The sequence below is a fragment of the Eublepharis macularius genome, chromosome 6, assembly GCF_028583425.1.
Source record: "Eublepharis macularius isolate TG4126 chromosome 6, MPM_Emac_v1.0, whole genome shotgun sequence".
NCBI classification, from domain to species: Eukaryota; Metazoa; Chordata; class Lepidosauria; order Squamata; family Eublepharidae; genus Eublepharis; species Eublepharis macularius.
Window position 1 is genome coordinate 21,195,948 of NC_072795.1, and position 16,934 is coordinate 21,212,881.

The 16,934-nt window shown below is 44.0% G+C and overlaps 1 protein-coding gene across 1 annotated transcript in view; it reads right to left on the minus strand.

The window, feature by feature from the left end:
- Positions 1-16,934, minus strand: part of ECT2 (epithelial cell transforming 2) — a 48,030-nt gene that overhangs the window by 8,435 nt on the left and 22,661 nt on the right. Inside the window, exons 16-21 of the mRNA XM_054982921.1 lie at positions 15,667-15,763; positions 14,782-14,863; positions 12,994-13,072; positions 11,497-11,616; positions 7,346-7,484; positions 3,353-3,507 (exon numbers count right to left, since the gene is read on the minus strand). Of these exons, the coding sequence (XP_054838896.1) occupies positions 3,353-3,507; positions 7,346-7,484; positions 11,497-11,616; positions 12,994-13,072; positions 14,782-14,863; positions 15,667-15,763 (672 nt within the window). The remainder of the gene's footprint in view (positions 1-3,352; positions 3,508-7,345; positions 7,485-11,496; positions 11,617-12,993; positions 13,073-14,781; positions 14,864-15,666; positions 15,764-16,934) is intronic.

A 16,934-nucleotide genomic window follows, 5' to 3' on the forward strand; every position in this document is an offset into this window, starting at 1 on the left:
GATTCGTAAGTTTCATATGCAGTGCCTGAGCTCCCTACTTTTGCATAACCACAGGGGAAAAAATACACACACATTAAAGATCAGAGACTGCACGCTACATATACAAAATAAGAAGTTACAAAATCATCAGTTCAGAGCATTTGACTGCCTAGATAGCAAGTAGGAAAGAGTTCCCCACTAAGTTAAGGCCTTTGCTGCCACCACGAGGGGCGCATGTGTCAGAGCACAATTGCTTCAAAGAACAGGCTCTCTTCATTCCATGGAAAAGGAACACAAGCCACGTTAAGTCAGATAGGATGGAGAAGTTTACGATGATGGCTATGTACCAAAAACAAATCTAGATCCCAGTTTTGAAAAAAAAATCTAAGATTCTTATGATCAGGTACACAGAATGCCAGATTTAACCAGCCATTATTCCCTATGGGGTGTAATTGCCAGAGGGGCCTAACTCCGCCACATTTGGAGGGAACCTATTCCTAACTGACCCCTAAAGACCCATCATATTTCAGGAGGATTGGACCCCGGGGTCCAATTCTATGGGCCCCTGAACAAGCTGCCCCATTCACTCCCCATTGTTTCCTATGGATACTGGCTTTTAAACATTGTGGCTAGCCTTCCCCCCCCCCCCACACTTGGGATTCTTTGATTCGATGTTACTCCCTTGCAAGCTTAGAGAATCCCAATATTGTACCAAAGAATCCCAGTAGGAATCTCCAAAGTGGTTGGCAGTTAGGCTTGCCAAGCTGCAGCGTTTAAAAGGCAGCTGGTAGCAGTGGCTTGAAGGGGCTCTTTTGTAGCTCAAGTGATGGGGCAGAGCAGAAATGGAATCAGCTCTGCCTCCCGCCTCCTCCCCACCCTGCCAGCCTCATGCCAATCTCCTGCGGCAGCGTCACCGAGTTTGGCGGCTCTACGCCTGCCTTCTCGCTGCCATGGCGGCTGCCTGCAGCAGCTGCCTACACAACTGGATCATCTGGCCCAGCAGAGCTCAGCCACAGGTCCAATCTGGGGGTCAGCCTGGGGAACCAGTAGAGCCGGATCAAGCCGGATCAGCAAAAATCCTGTTTTAAAAACAGATTCCCAAAGAAAGCTTGCACACCCCTATTTGTGACCTCCAGTTACAAGGGGGCAAACCTACTGACAGTCCATTTATAATGCTGCTCACAAGAAGAATTAGGATGCTTAGCACAATAACACTAAAGCTGCATTTTTTAAAAAAAATGACTCTCCCAGAACACCAAAAGCTTGTTCCTGTTCCAAAGGTAGCGCTGGGCCCTGAAAGGGTAATAAATATTAAGACAGACAGACTACCAAGACTATTCAGGAGGATTACAAAGTGATTCCCTTGCTCTCTACTTACAGGACAGCCAGTGTGGTGTAGCCGTTAAGAGGGCTGGGCTAGCATATGGGAAGTCCAAGCTCAGGTCCCCACTCCCCCATGAAAGCTGGCTGGCTGACCTTGGGCCAATCAGAACTCTCTCAGCCTAACCTTCCTCACAGGATTGTTTTTATGAGGGTAAAATGGAGGCGAGGGAAAAAGAGGTCCCCACTGAGGAGAAAGGGAGGGTATAAATGAAGCAAAAAATATGTGTGTGAATCTCACCTGGTGTTAGTAATGACAACAAGCGCTGGCTGTTTGGTGATGGAGAGAAAGCACCTATTTGTTATCTCTTGCTAAGAGGAAGCCCACATGCAGCAGGACACCAACACCATTTTAAATCTGCACGCCTGCTCAGCATTATGCACAGGGTCTTCAGAAGGTCTTCACAGGCCTGGGGTCTTCAGAACATGGCCTGAGATGTTTGCTCCCCCCTGCCCCTACTAGTCCTTTGATTTAACATCCAACCTAAATGAGTTTAAAAACTTGCACACTGTTGTGTGCCATTTTGCCTGATCCTAATAAGAGCTATTACATGGATTGTCTTCTTGGTTTCGGATCCTGCTTTTGAACCAACACAGCAGTAAACAACTTCTTTCAGAAGAAACCATCAGAGTTCAACAGAGCATTTATGCCTTAGTTTAATGATGGCTGTACGCGGTTTACAGCTACTTTGAAAGATATTTTTTAGTGTTTGACAGATTGTATCATCTTGGAGTTGAGAGATTTTATTTTATTACCCACCTCAAGCCCTTTGGTGGAGAGGCAGTTTAAAAATATTTTGTAATAATAAGTACAATTAAAGTTGTGGCCTATGACAGAAAATAGAGGAGGTGCTGTCTTTCACTGAATTAATGTCTTGTTGGATCATGCTGCGGCTTACTTGGAAATAAGCCTCATTGAATTAAAATGCATTTAGAATTTCACGTCAGTTCAGTAACTGATTGTTCCAGAGACTAACAGTGAAATCCTAAGCGGAGTTACTCCAGTCTAAGCCCATTGAACTCAATGGGTTTAGACTGGAGTAACTCCACTTAGGATTTCACTGTAAGACTAGCACAGTAACGGATTATCAGTAGCAAGTTCCCATACTTCTCTAAGATGTGTGCATGCACAGTAGTTTACCAATTTCATTTTAATTAAAACTCTAGTGCTTGTTTTTTAAAAAATATTATTTAGATATTTTCTGCCCCACAGGACCCAAAGCAGCTTACAACATCATCGTCACAACTACCACCCTGTGAGGTAGGTTAAGCTGAGCGTGTGTAACTGGCCCAAGGTCACTTAGCAAGTTTCTATGGCAGAATGGGGATTCGAACCTGGGTCTCCCAGATCCTAGTCTGACACCTTTTACAAAAATAAAAATATAAAAAATAAACCATTTTAAAATGTCCTGACATTACCACATTTAAAATCCATTGAACTTAAAAACTTAAGTAAAAAAAACGGCTACAGCCAATGTCACTCCTAAGTCCACACCTCCCAGAAGTATTTTTACCGTGTCTGGTATGGCCAACCCTTCACTGTCACAGACAATAGGAGTAATCCACACATCCCTTATACCACAAAATGTGTTACATTCCAATAAACAATGTTCAAGTTTTTATCTGTCCAAGTCTGACACCGTAACAATTACACCATGCTGGCTCTCTCGTGTGAAAGCACCCTTTCACCAGTCATTTGGGAGTTGCGGGGGGAGAAGAAAGTTTCACTGATTCATTGAAAAGGAGATTGCAAAATGTGCAGAAGTAAACTACTAATTTTTCTGGAGCATTTTAGGTTCTATGCATGTTAGTAAGGCTGAACAATGTTGGTCAAAGTTTTGCCACTGGTCCATTTCCCACTCTGCCTGCCACCCTCTTTGGTACTAACATTTTATCAGCAAGATTTGTCATCACACACACACGCCTCTTCTAAATGTCTGTTTTTGCACTAACACACTGATGAGAAAACTGCACCACAGTGTTACAGACTTACAGCATCAGCTTTGCAGATAGTGTTGGCCACATGCCGACACAACATCTTCAGCCAGTCCTCCTTCAGGGGTTCCTCAGTTGTTATCTGGAAGCTGAACAACAAGTTGGTCTGCTCTGTTGGAGGCCGCACAACCAATGCAAACGCTTTGTGGCAGTCTGCAAAAGGAAGAGCAACAATTCCAAAATACTCAGAGATTTAAAAACTTGTGGTCATCTAGCAAACTGTTTTCCTGTTACTGCAGAGAGGATAGCATGGGCCACTAGTTATGGAATCTAATGCAAGGTTAAGAGCAAGAACCAGAATGCTGAGTTAGAGATTCCTTGTCAACTATCTGCAAACAGGGCTGCAATGCCTAGCTGCTGGTGAGAGCTTGGGAGGTACAGAGATGGGGGAGGGGGGCATGCCATGACAACATTTCCAGAAAAACCTGGAAGAGACATCATGTTGTGCTAGGAATCACCAGAAACTCTATGGTTAAATTACAGAGTTTTCAGGAATTCCTAGGTTTTCCATCCACAGAAGTGGCATTGTGCCATGAGTAATGCTGGTGGTTTTTTATTTAAAAATTCTCTCAGCACCGCTCAGAGCAGCAGAAGACAACAAGGGTTGCCAACAAGGTCGCCTCCCACCATCACGGGAGGTAAGGAAACTTGCAGCATAATTAGGCTCTTCCCTGTAACCAGTCTAGTCATCCCTTTATTAGATACCCTTTAGTAGGCAATAAGATCAGATCCAGACTATAAAATGGTACCTGGCCATTTACGGGGGCAGAACCCGAGCACAGAACTTTCAAGGCCTAATATTGTTCATAAGAACTCACCGCCTTTTTAGAATTATTCCCATCTCTGAGACGTACAGCCAACCAGTTTTCCACAAAAGAAAGCGAGGCCGTTGAAGCGGTACTGAAGATGCAGGATGTTTTATTTAACCATTATAAATCTGTATCAACCAAATCAAGGTACAGAACCCCGCGAGGCACACTGGCTACAAGGCCACATAAGCAGAGGGGAAATATTGAGGCTGAGCATCCGCATTCAACCAAAACAGAGTCACAGAAGACAATGCAAAAGCAGGAGCAAGCCTGCATTTGCAAGGGCTTCAGTGACAGGGGTCAAAACCTTTAGAACTATCCTCCTCGCCATACCATTTGCTTATTAGCAAGACACTTTCAAAAAACACCATACACACACACACAGCATAACAAGCATTGCAATGACACACCATTTAAGCACTGTTACTTTGCAGGTGTGATGCTGCTTGCCGTTCTCCGTACTCTGGAATTATTTGTTGTACACCCACGGAACTGCTATCAAGCTCTTTCAAGTGAGCAGAATAGACAGTACTATTAATTAATTAGGCATTTAGGAATCGGGAGGGAAATAAAGGATCACGTCTGTTCTTGCCCTGCGTCTACACTACACCTTGTCCCAGTTTAGTATTGCATACTGTTTTAATTAAGCGAAGTTGAAAAAGGACCTGAAGAAACCCAAACCCACTTTGGAAATGTGGTATTTATCAGGGTTAACAAAGTGAGTCTAAAAATGGCTCCAGGCTTCATTTCAACACAGGGTGGTGATGGTAACATGATGTACCGAACCCAGAGGGAATTTGTAACGAAGAGGAGAGCTCACACAGTCCTGTAGTCTGCTCTCTAAATTCTGGTAGTTAAGTACACCACAAACCAAGCATACATGCCAGAACAGTTCTGCAAGTTAATACTGCCACAAAAAGGGTTTTTTTTCCAACTTAGTTTAACCTGAAAGATGCCCCCCAACCTGACGACCAATCCTGCCACCTGGATCCATGCCATGGTTACATCAAGACGAGACTACTGTAATGAACTCTTCATAGGTCTCCCTCTTGAAGTCAACTTAGAGACTCCAGTTGGTGTAGAATGCTTGCAGCTAGGCAGAGCAACTTATTAGACCTATCCTGCAGTCACTCTGTTAGCAGTCAGACCCCTCCATCACACTAAAAGGGCAATTTATGGATATGAAATATCATAAACCCCTTGCCAGAAGTCGCTGCTGCCGCCTCCAGCCCTTCCTGCCCCTCTAATGGCCGTCGCGCCGCGGCCATTTAAGGAGCAGGAAGGGCTGAAGACGGCGGCTCTGGCCTTCCCCACCATCCCACAGGCTCGGGCAACGGCAGAGGAGCCGGCCCGGAGCCACCACAAGGTAGGTGGGGGGGGAAGTGAGGGAGTTGATGTTTAAAGGGCCCTGCTGCTGCTTGCAGCCCTTTAAACAAGCTCCGAAGCTTTCTGAAGCATTTCCAAATGCTTCGGAAAGCTTTGCTTTGGGAATACTGAAGCTTGCCGAATCAGGTCCGCTTCGGGTATCTTTCCTCGAAGCGAAACTCGAATACCACAGCCCTACTTACCAGGTCAAGATTACCAAGATAGTCATATCACACCTTTCCCAACTTATTGTCCTACCTCTGCAAAAGCCATTAAGGAAGGAAGGGAGGGGGGGAAGAGGATGTGCGCGCACGTGTGTGTGTTGTGGTACCTACTCCCGCACCCCGCACTCTGTTGGGCTCCTTCTCTCTGTATAACACCGGTTGTTTTGCTGCTCCTCCGTGGACCTCCTCCTTCCCTCTGAGACTCATAAATATCACCCTTTCCCCAAAACTGCTTTCCCATTGCCTAGTTAGTTCTGTGTGTGATTTTCTGTGTGTTTCCTTTTTGTTGCTCTGTTCATAAAGAAACCTTTCCTGTAGAATATCTGTCTATTTGAGAGTGCTCTAAGGGAACAATCCTGGTATACATAGGTGGAGATTTTCCAGTAACCCCCTCTCACTACATCTCCTTGAATGCTAATTTCTTTAACTCACAAGGAGACCCCCCCTCCCAACTTGAATATCAACTCCAATGGCTGCTCATCAGTTGCCAAGCTCGATTCAAGGTATTGGCTATCATATGCAATGGCCTTCCTGGCCTTGGACTTCCCTATCTGCAAGACCACCTTTCTACCTATGTCCTGCAAAACCAACTTTTCTCATTTGAACAGTGCTTTTTGCAGGCATCACTCTGCCAATAGGTGTTATCAACAATTGCCTGCACAGATGCCTTCTCTGTACTGGCCCCCAACCTGTAGAATGGCTTGCCTGAGGAGGTCAGGAAGGCTGCCACACTCCTGGCATTTCACAAACATTAAAATAGACTTGTCCAGGAGGACATTTTCGTAAGGGAAACAGGGCTACCTAGGAGCAGATTGGTCCAGAAAATGCTTTGTGTTTCTAGACATATAATACCATGTTCTGAATTGTTTCAAATTTCTACAATCCTAGTCATTGCTTATTAGACATATCATCCTATTGATTGCCTTGATTTACATTGGGTAATCCACCTTGAGTCTCAGTGACTATAAATAAAGAAAATAAAAAAGGAAATTCTTGATATGAAACATTTTCCTAACTTATGGCCAGAGAATCGGTCCAGTAGTTGTAGCTTAATATTTGCTGCTAGGATATTAGAAACCACAGCACTCAATACACAGAACAACTCACATTGCTTTGAGAGGGGCCTACAGTCCTATAATGAACTCCGTTTACAGAAAGTTCAGCAAGCCCACTGGGGAATTTTGGATAGGAATGCAAGCTTAAAATTAGAATGCCACTCAGGAGCCTCCAAGAAAAAAAGCTACCTTGAAAGCAAGCAACACTCCTCAAATGGGGTGTTATTTTAAGAAAAGTACTGCACCAAGACATGTGGAAACACTCAATAGAGAAGGGCAATATGCTCTAAAAGCATCAAGAGCGATTCTTTCCAGCCACAGGTTCAAAATTGACATTTGACTGTCTTCCCTCTGCACTCCTTTTAATGGTTACTTCCAGCTCCCTGACCTGTGGACAAAAGCTCTTTGGAAGAGATCTTGCCATTACGCTGTGCCAAAACATATCAGTGTTTTGAAGTCACCACTCTATGTATTACTCCTTAAAACACCCACCCCACCAAAACCAAGTTATTAGTAGTTCTGCTCCAAATGTTCAGACCTTCTGTCTCTCGGATGTCTAGGACTTTCTTGATCTGTGACAGGGGCATGAGGACGATGTGTTTGAGAGACGCAGGTGGTCTGGTATGACCATGTGGACTCTTGAAACCTCCAATGACTTTGTGCCGTTTCCTTGCAACCTGTTATGAAAGTTAAGAAGAAAGTTATTAAACATGAACTCCAATATTCCCCAAGACCTTTAGACGATAAGTTCTGTAGCAGACAGCTGCTTCTGAAAATCCTAAGCAATTTGCAACATATGGATTTATGTTCCTACTTAAAATGCCAAGTTCCCCATTTTTTATGAGGATTCACAGCTTTTATGTTCTCTTGAAAACCACATGGCAAATCCTAGCACACGTCTCTCCTCTTTTCTGCCTTGTACTTAACAGAATGTTCTAGCACCATATATGGCTTGTACAGAGGAACTGTACTAAGAATTTCCAAGTAGTGACCATCACTTTATGCACAGGTAGTTACATTTAGGACTGAATCCCACTCATTTCAATGGAACTCACAAGCAAACATGGAGTTGTGAAGATGGTATGAACGTATGAAACAGTCATACCACCAGTACACTTGTCCTGCAAGTTCCAGGATCTCAGGCAGAATAACAACCTTTCCCAGTGCTTACTATGCATAACTAACAAAGGAAAGCAAGCCTCAGATCACGTGTATACAAAACAAGTGGCTCCAGCACTGAAGATTGCTGAAGGATGCCTAAACTGAGCCAGAAGTCAAACTCTGTGTAGATGCAGAGAACGTGCAGCCACCCTGGCGAATAAAAAGTCTTCCCATCCAATCCAGTGTCACCTACAGATTCTGTTTCCAATGAGAAATCAATAGCCCATCTAAGACAACAATGTAGCCAACAGATTCGCAATATTTGTATATTATAGATAAATTTATGCTGTGCATGCCCACACACAGCTACTGCATAATTTGAGCTCCCTTGACAGAAATGTCATGTTCTGTGACATGTAAAAAACATGCCATTTAATTTGCACAGTTCATGCTGCTTCTGCTAGCCATGGGGAGGGGCAAGGTGCCGCACAGAACACTGAAGCCCCCACTAGCAGTCTGATCTGAATTTACAAAAAGCTGTCCACATGCATATCTCCGCAACCTTACAAGCTAGAAAAAGCATTTTAAAGCCCATTGTGATAGGAGGTCTCCAAAGGAGGTGATTAGAGGTTTCCAAAGGAAGAGTGGCACAGCCTGCCTGCCTGAGGGCCAAAGGAGACGCTGCACTGAGACAAGCTAGATGCCGATTCCCTGCATTCTGGCCAGTGGCTCTAAAGGCCGTGACAACCAGGTAATGGCAGATGACCTCGGGGAACAGAGAACTGCCAACAAGTATCAAACTACTCCTACTCTTTACTGCCATTACCACTATGGGCACAGCAGGGAGTCAGCCCAAGCACTGGAGTCCCAAGTTTAGAGGCACCAGGCGTGGGACAGGTGGGCTCATAACAACAGCAGCAGCAGCATTTGATCTATATACCACCCTTCAGGACAACTTAACGCCCACTTAGAGCAGTTTACAGAGTATGTCATTATTATCCCCACAACAATCAGCCTGTGACGTAGGTGGGGATGAGAGAGCTCTAAAAGAGCTGTGATTGACCCACGGTCAGCCACCTGGCGTCAAGTGGAAGAGTAGGGAATCAAACCCGGTTCTCCAGATTAGAGCCCTGCTGCTCTTAACCACTACACCAAACTGGCTCATCTCAACAAGGGTCATCTTCTTGATCTCCCTGACTAGCAAAGGGCAGAAGAAGTGTTTCGGAATGATGCCCCCCAAAATGAGACTGGAGATCATCAAGGTTCAAGGCAAGAGCATTACAGGGTTTGATGAAATGAAACTTTGCCTGCTGAGGCCTACTCTCTCTCCCCCAGACTTTAACGTTAAGATGCTTCGAAGCTGAGTTCAGCAACCAAAATGGTACTTTTTTGCTTGCATGGTGGACTAACAGTGTTCATGTATGCATGCACACAACACTCCTTCCCACAATCCCAACATTTAAAGCTCAAAGGCCCATCTGCTCAAGCATTAACATCTCTTGTCACAGCCAAGGCCCAAAGTATCTTGTGACCATTTAAGATGGATTGGCATGCAAGAGTTTTACATCTCCTAGCAGTATGACTTGTACAAACCACAACGAACGTGTGCTTTATAGCTTCGGCCATGCTAGAAACCCAATTTGTTTTTATCCTCCTAGCTCAGTAGCGTTTCAGCTGCAGTTACTGTTCATACTGCTTGGATGACTACACAAAAACATACACATAACCAAAAACAGAGACACACCCTAACCCGATATTTACCTGCATTAAATAAAACTAAGCCCCATGAGAATTCATATGCTGCTGAACCACTGCCATGAACACTTGAAACAGAAGTGGGATTGCAAAGAGTACCAAGAGACAGACTGATCTAGAGGGGTTACGCCAGTGTAACCAAGAGGCATCACTCCCAAAGAAGTGAAAAGCCATCTAGCCTCCTCTCGCATTTGCTCACTATCAAGTGGGCGCTGGGGATCGCAAGACTGCTGAGAAGGACAGCAAAAAAAGAGGCTGTTGAAGTCGTTCTTTCACGCTAATAAGTACACACTGTACTCAATTACACAGATCTGAGAGGCTAGTTTCAAATAAATTCTAAGAGGCAGGAAGCTGATATGACACTTGGCCAGGGAGGAGGCATTATCCCAACAGAATTCATCCACTGATAACTTGGCTCCTGCTTAACTGATGCTGCAATCCTTTGCTCATTTAATTGGGCATAAGCCCCATTGAAGTTAGTGGGTTGTGCCTGTGTCCAGTTACGGACAGGCTTACATATCTGTAAAAAATCAATGACTACACAGTAGAATTGGTATTCCTTCCCATCTATCTCAGCCCTTTCGATGTGTCCCGGTTAACATGCAGCTCGTTTGGAAAGCTGTGGATTAACTAAGGGAGCAGACCCACACATTGTAGATGAGATGGCAGCCATCAAGCCAGGACAGCACTTTTTTAGGCAAGACAGCCTACAGACGGTAGCTGAGCTACCTCTAAGACAGCTGCACTACAGACACTGTTCTGCTCAACCATCTCAGACTACAACTGCAATACTGCGCAATTACATACAGTGAGAAAAGCGTCTCTCAGCCACAGGTTGGGACATATCTGCTCTGCAATTCTCAGGGGCACCAGAAAAAAATATTGCACACAGTGTTTCCTTTCATTTAACTGGGGGGGGGGCTTACATTTGTGTCCCTAATGGCTCTACAAAGATATGCTCAGTAGGTGTGTGGACATTGCTAAAGGAAAGCACAGAAACATTTAAGCTGCTGCTGCTGTTTAAATAAATTCCTAACTCCATCTCTCTCTGCTTTTATGCCACTGCTTGTTTTAATGTTAGGACCCACCTCCAATGTTTTAACTTAACATTAACTGAATAGCTTTTAGGTGCCACTTTATTTTTATCTTAGTTCCTTGCTGCTGGATTATGCTTTTACTTTGTACAACAGTTTTATATGCTGCTCTAAACAGCCATCAAGGTAGCTATATGGAGAGACGGAAACCAAAAAGACTTAACAAATAAATCAAACTGTGCTACGAAGAGAAGTTATACAAATTTCTTCAATTGGCCTGATTTATTCAGATCACAGAACTCAGGCTCTCGCTGCAGAATCTGGATCTCTCAGACATGCACACAGACACAAGGCATATAGCTTAGCTATAGGTATTATGAGGAATTAAAGCCTATTTAATTCCTAGGTACTACACACACATCCTTCCCAAGAACCTGGGCAAGACAGAAAGGGGAAGGAATTAGTGAAAGGACCTCTGTGAGAGCGTTTCTCTCTTCAGCAAATCCTTCCTTGCCAGCAACGAGACACAGGAGAAAGTTGCTCCATCTTTCCCTCTAATCCCTACATATTGAGCTACAAAGTATTAAGTCAGAGAAAATAAAAGTGTTCTCTGTGACAGCTTGTGTCCAGCACTACTTACCAACTGACTGAATGGGCTCTGCAGCATAATGCTTGCTGTCAAGACAAAGAATACGCTCCATTTGCCCTCTGGAGTTCCAGGTATTTGGGCTTCTATTTATTCCTCTGGGTTGCAAGCCGTTCCGGAATGCCACAGCCAAATGAACATCTGTAGACTTACCTCCAGGCAGTCATTGAAAAGGAACAGAGTGACCTGCTCCCCTCGGTCACAAAGGTCATCGCCTAGAGCAACTGTTTCCAGGCGCTGAATTAGACTCCGGTGAGACGACAAGAGATTAGCCTAGAGGGGACGGGAAATGCTTATTAGAGAAAGTTAACCAAGCTGCTGCTGCATCCTCAAAAAACAAATGAAACAAGAAGCAAATTGGACTTTAAATCTGAAACATTTAATGTATTAAGTATAGTGGCACGCCTGCCCGGTGAACTAGGACGCTGGACAGTTGCTTCGTGGGATTCCTGTAGATTAACTAGAAGACCAGCTCTACCTCAAAAGTTCAAGGAATATAACACCCTAAGTTTTACACCAGATGTTGCTCATTCCATAGGGCTCAAAATCCAAAAATGGCACCAGAAAGCAAAAATGACACCAGAAAGCAAAAACATGGCTTGAACATATTTCTCTCCAAGCAATTCCACAACATTTGTACACTCACATTAAGTCCTCTCATTGCCCCATCCTTTTCCTAGACATTAAACATGAAAGACCATTCCACTCACAAGTATTCCTTACCCTAACTAACAGCATTCCCTATAAATAGGTCACACCAACCTACAGATACCAAATACAGCTAAAGGTTTGACAACAGGCGTTGGCAACTGGGTGCATTTGACAAACATTCTGAAACAGCTTGACTGATCACTTGATTGGTTTCTGGACTCACAGAGGTTAAGTGTTTCGGCTGCAAATCCCACTACTGCCATGAGCTCGGTAGGTGACCTTGAGTAAGCCACTCCTCTGAGCCCCAGCTCCCCAGCTGCATTGTCGGGATAATAACACTAACTTGTTTGCCACTCTAGGTGGGGCATTAATCTGTCTAGAAGAGTGGTATGTAAGCACAATAATTATTATTAATATTATTCATGACCTGGGACCCTCACCTCCCATGCCTAAAGGACTGTCTCTTCCCATAAAAGCCTACTCACCAGCTGAGGTCTTTGGAGCAGTTGCTAACGATTTGGCACCTTTCATTAAGACAGGTATAGTGCCTGATGGCTAAAATGGTACTAAATACAAGGGCCCCCACCCTCCATAGACTTCAAGCACTGTGAAAGCTAGCCTTTTTCACAGAACCTTTCTACACTGAACCTGTTGCTGTTGAGTGAGTTAGGCGATTTTGAAAATTATATTCAGCGTGTTGGTTATCCGATTATGTTTAAGGTGATCTATGATTGTTAGCTTGTACCTTATTTTGAATACTGCATATAGGCACACACAAACCTGTTTATAGATATTTTATACACACACACACACACACTCTCTCTCTCTCTCTTCTTGGGCTTTCCTTCTCGATTACAGATTAAATTCACACCCACTTACCTTTGGCAAGGCAACGTACAGCATGCATTTTCCCAGTCCATTCACTCAACTGTCATGGCTGTATCTGTCCAAAGAGCTTCTCCTTTATTCTCCTCCCCACCAGCCTAAGCCATTACTTACCGGACAGCCATCAACTTCATAGACAACATCAAAAATCTGCCTTTGAGCCTCCGTTTTTCTTTTATCTTCGTTAATGTGCCTGGAGAAAAGAACAATAATTCGATCATTTACATGAGAAAAGGCTTCAGATAAATTTATATTCAGTTAAATTTATATTCACTATGGAAAAGAAAAGTTTGGCTCCCGAGTACATATTATACAAGGACCAAAAAATCTACCACCTACTTAAGGGACCTTAATTTTTTTTCTGTAAACAAAAGCTAGCTGCTTACCCATAGAGTTCTTATACTCTTGTATGGGCCCTGTTGACATACAACACTGGGCACACAAGAGAAAACCAGGCAGTATTTATTCTATGCACCTCATGTCTAGTTTAAGACATGCCTCTAGTCACTAGCACTGCCCTTGAATTATGCCACATGTAAGAAAGCTTGATTATTGTACCAAAAAATCAAGGAAGGAGTAAAAATACAATTTATGGACACATCTTTATTTACAGTTGCATTATTTATGGACACATCTTTATTTACAGTAGCATTATTTTTGGCATCTGATTTACTGGCACTGATCTGCAGGAAGGAGGACTGTGGAGGACAGAGATACAAGATCGCTTAGCGGTGGAAATATCAGAAGTTGGACTACAAAAAGGTCTTTTAGACCAGGAAAGCCTGAGAACTGGGGGGGGAGGGGGGGATCATAAGCTGCTACCTCTCCCATCATGTCATCAAAACAGACACTCCTTGAGCCTTCGCTCTACTGGAAAGGCTGCTTGGCTCTATACCAGACAGCCGCTGCCTTTAGTATCTACCACCCCCTTGCAACCAAAGTCAATTACTACTGTCTTGAGATAGGATCCAGATTAAGTTTTCAACTAACTGGAAAAAATAGTCAATTTCTGCCAATTCCCTCTTCCTGTTAATGACTCCACTTGTATCATTCCTCAGGGACTCCCAGCCCAGGAGCAGCAGTTCATGGAGCTCAGTGGTCTACAATGCAGGGGGGGGGCGAGGTCAGGAAAGTTCTGCTCAGCTGATGAAAAAATCTAGCCTAGATCCAACCCTTGTGCTATTCTGAAGCACAAACACTTCAAGCAGAATGTCCCAGGAACAGAGGCAATTTTCAAACACATTCCAGCATTAAGAGATTCCCTGCATTATGGACCAAATCAGATAGCAGATAGTCGTTTCTAGCCTTTTATGGATCAGGCCATTCATAGTTCATTCAAAAAGACAGCTGGGGCCGGAGAGATGCACAGTTAAAAGCTCATCATTTTCACTTGTACTCACGACAGCAAAGCAAAGGAAAATTTCCACAGCATACCTCATAACCAGAAGAAATGTTCTTGCACCAGAATAAAAGTAAACGAGACCAACTTCATCCCTCCATCCTACTCCTTCCGCAAAAGGTTTCAACAGTAAGGAACTATGGCATACATGCTCATGCAGAAAGGAACCTCTCGTTACAAGCTAAGCTGTCAGAGGGGAAACTGTGCTAGAGGCAAAAAAGCTTTAATTTTCTAGAACTGAATGATCCAAGTCCCAGTTAAGATCAAGGCAACTGAATGGAACCCCAGCCTCGACACTCAGCTCAGCATCTAGCTACTTTGACACAGAAGTAGGTCCACTGTAATTCTGGAAAAATCAGCCAGTGAGTTTTACTATTTGCAGAAACGAGCCAGAAGTATACAAGAGACAAGCTAAAGCACCATTCACAGGGAGCAAACGTCTTCCCGTGTTTGTCAGAATAAAAAGCGTTCTTTTCCAGGCTGTGATAACGACAGCTACTTACGTCATGACTTCTTTCAGTGACTCAATAGCTCTCTCTAGTGTCGCCTTGTCAGGATTGTCTTCTGCAGTGTGTTTCTTAAGGTCTAATAATAGGAAAGCATTAAAGAGCATGACTTTTCATCCTGACACTAGACACGCATTCCTGTTAGAAAGCCTGCCAATATCCAGAGATCTATGGGGCAGAGTTGTGACTCATGGCCTTTTCAAAAAACAACACACCTTTGCCTTTTCAAAGGGGGAACGTTCCTAGCTTTCCTGGCTGTGAAAGAGCTTTACTATGTAGCCAGGCATTGTTGAAACACCCTTGTGGCACTACCCCAAAACCATCTTTTAGTAATACTGTAAAGCCTCTTTGACCTGGTTTCCGGGGTCGTAGCTGAGAAAAAAGGGTCCACAATGGGGATTAGAGTATTAACTTTAAACGCAAAGAGAAGATCAAAGGTTGGGGATGGGGTGGGAGAAGAAGCAAGCAGAGAAAGCCGTTTCCTCTGAGCAAAACCTTAATGTTCCAACTAGCTTTTAGCACCACCTTTGCCCCTCGAAGACACATGCTCTTCTGCAAATGTAGCTGATTCTAATGGACTTCTCAGCTTCCGTTGATTTTTATAATGTTTCTGGAGATTTTAAACAAGTCACCTTGGACTTAATTTAATGAAAGGGTGGACTTCAATTAAAGATCGATAGTGAGTATGAAGGCAACAGTACCGCACTTGTACCCTTTTAAATACACACACCTGATTACATCTCTGGTGAGCTACAAATGGATGCAGGAGAGGTTCAAGTTCTCCAAAATGCTTGCAACATCACTGACCATGTTTAACTGTGTCAGACCACACTAGTAAGTTAAATTATTCAACAGACTTGACAAACGAGGCCAAAGACATACCATTAAGAAGAAGAGCAACGCTGGGCAGCCTCTGTACAGGTCGGATGAGAAGCTCCGCCAGACTCTGGCGTCCACATTCTGGCTTAGCTTGATTTATCTACAGAGTAAACAGAGGATATTAGTGGTCCCAAAGGAACAAAGGGATTTAAACAATTTAGTCCTAGGCACCAAATGAGACCATTATGTTGCCTTAACTACTTTGGAATATCAAGTGGTTTCCCCACACCCGTTTTCATAAAGACGCCACCTGTCTCCATAGGTCTTTTTTGAAAATAAGATGCCATATGTCAATAATGGGGTTTAAACATGGGCTTTAAACATATGGTTGGAATTTGGGGCTAGCTAAACCAACAGCTCAATAGGCAATTCATAAGAGCTGCATTGTAAGTATTAACCTCCCCGTCCCCCATTACCGATAACAACAGTAGAGGACCTAAGTATCATCTCAACTTTTTTGTTAAATTCTGCAAGAAAACACCCCGTCTAAACTAATGATCCTCATCATGGCATTTGCCAGCAATTCCCCCAAGGGAGGTGGGTGGGACATTGCAAAGGCAGGCCAAGTCATTGGCTGCCTTCATGCTCTCCTCTCCATGCTCCTCACTGCAGAAGGATCCAGGGTCAGGTAAGCCGGTGCTGCAGATCAGACAGGGGGCAGAGGAGTGGGGAGCCTGGAACAGACAGCCTTGCTGTGGATCATCCAGGCTACCGAGTCTGGGGTGGCAGCAACAGCAGGGGCAGGGATGCTACAAAGCTTGGGACCGGCTGCCAAGCACTGAGCAAGCAGAACAGATAACTAGCCAATAGGAAAGTGACCGCACTACCCTGAATGGGGTAAAAGTCCTCCTTTGGTGCCTTATTTATTTGTGTATGTGATTCATAGTCTGCCTTTCTCACTGAGACTCCAGGAGGATTACACAGTGATATGATCAACAGCTGAGACATTTGATAAACATGGCAGAAATTTGAAAACAAGCTCATAGAGATATGAAACAATGTTGAAATACAACATAATTTAACATGACATAATAAATGACAATTAACAGCCAATGCACAGTAGTATAGTCTACAGTCCCCATCCTTCTTTCGAAGCATCTCTTTTAAACATTTCCTTACCGCACAGCCATATTACCTGTGTAAAAAAAGCCCTTCTGAATAATTCAGTATTGCAGAGTTTGCATAACGCCAGGACAGCAGGAGCCTTCTCTGTACAAGCCTGCTTCGGTCCCTGTTCCCACTCCCATCCTCTGCGGGGCTTTCCTTCAAGT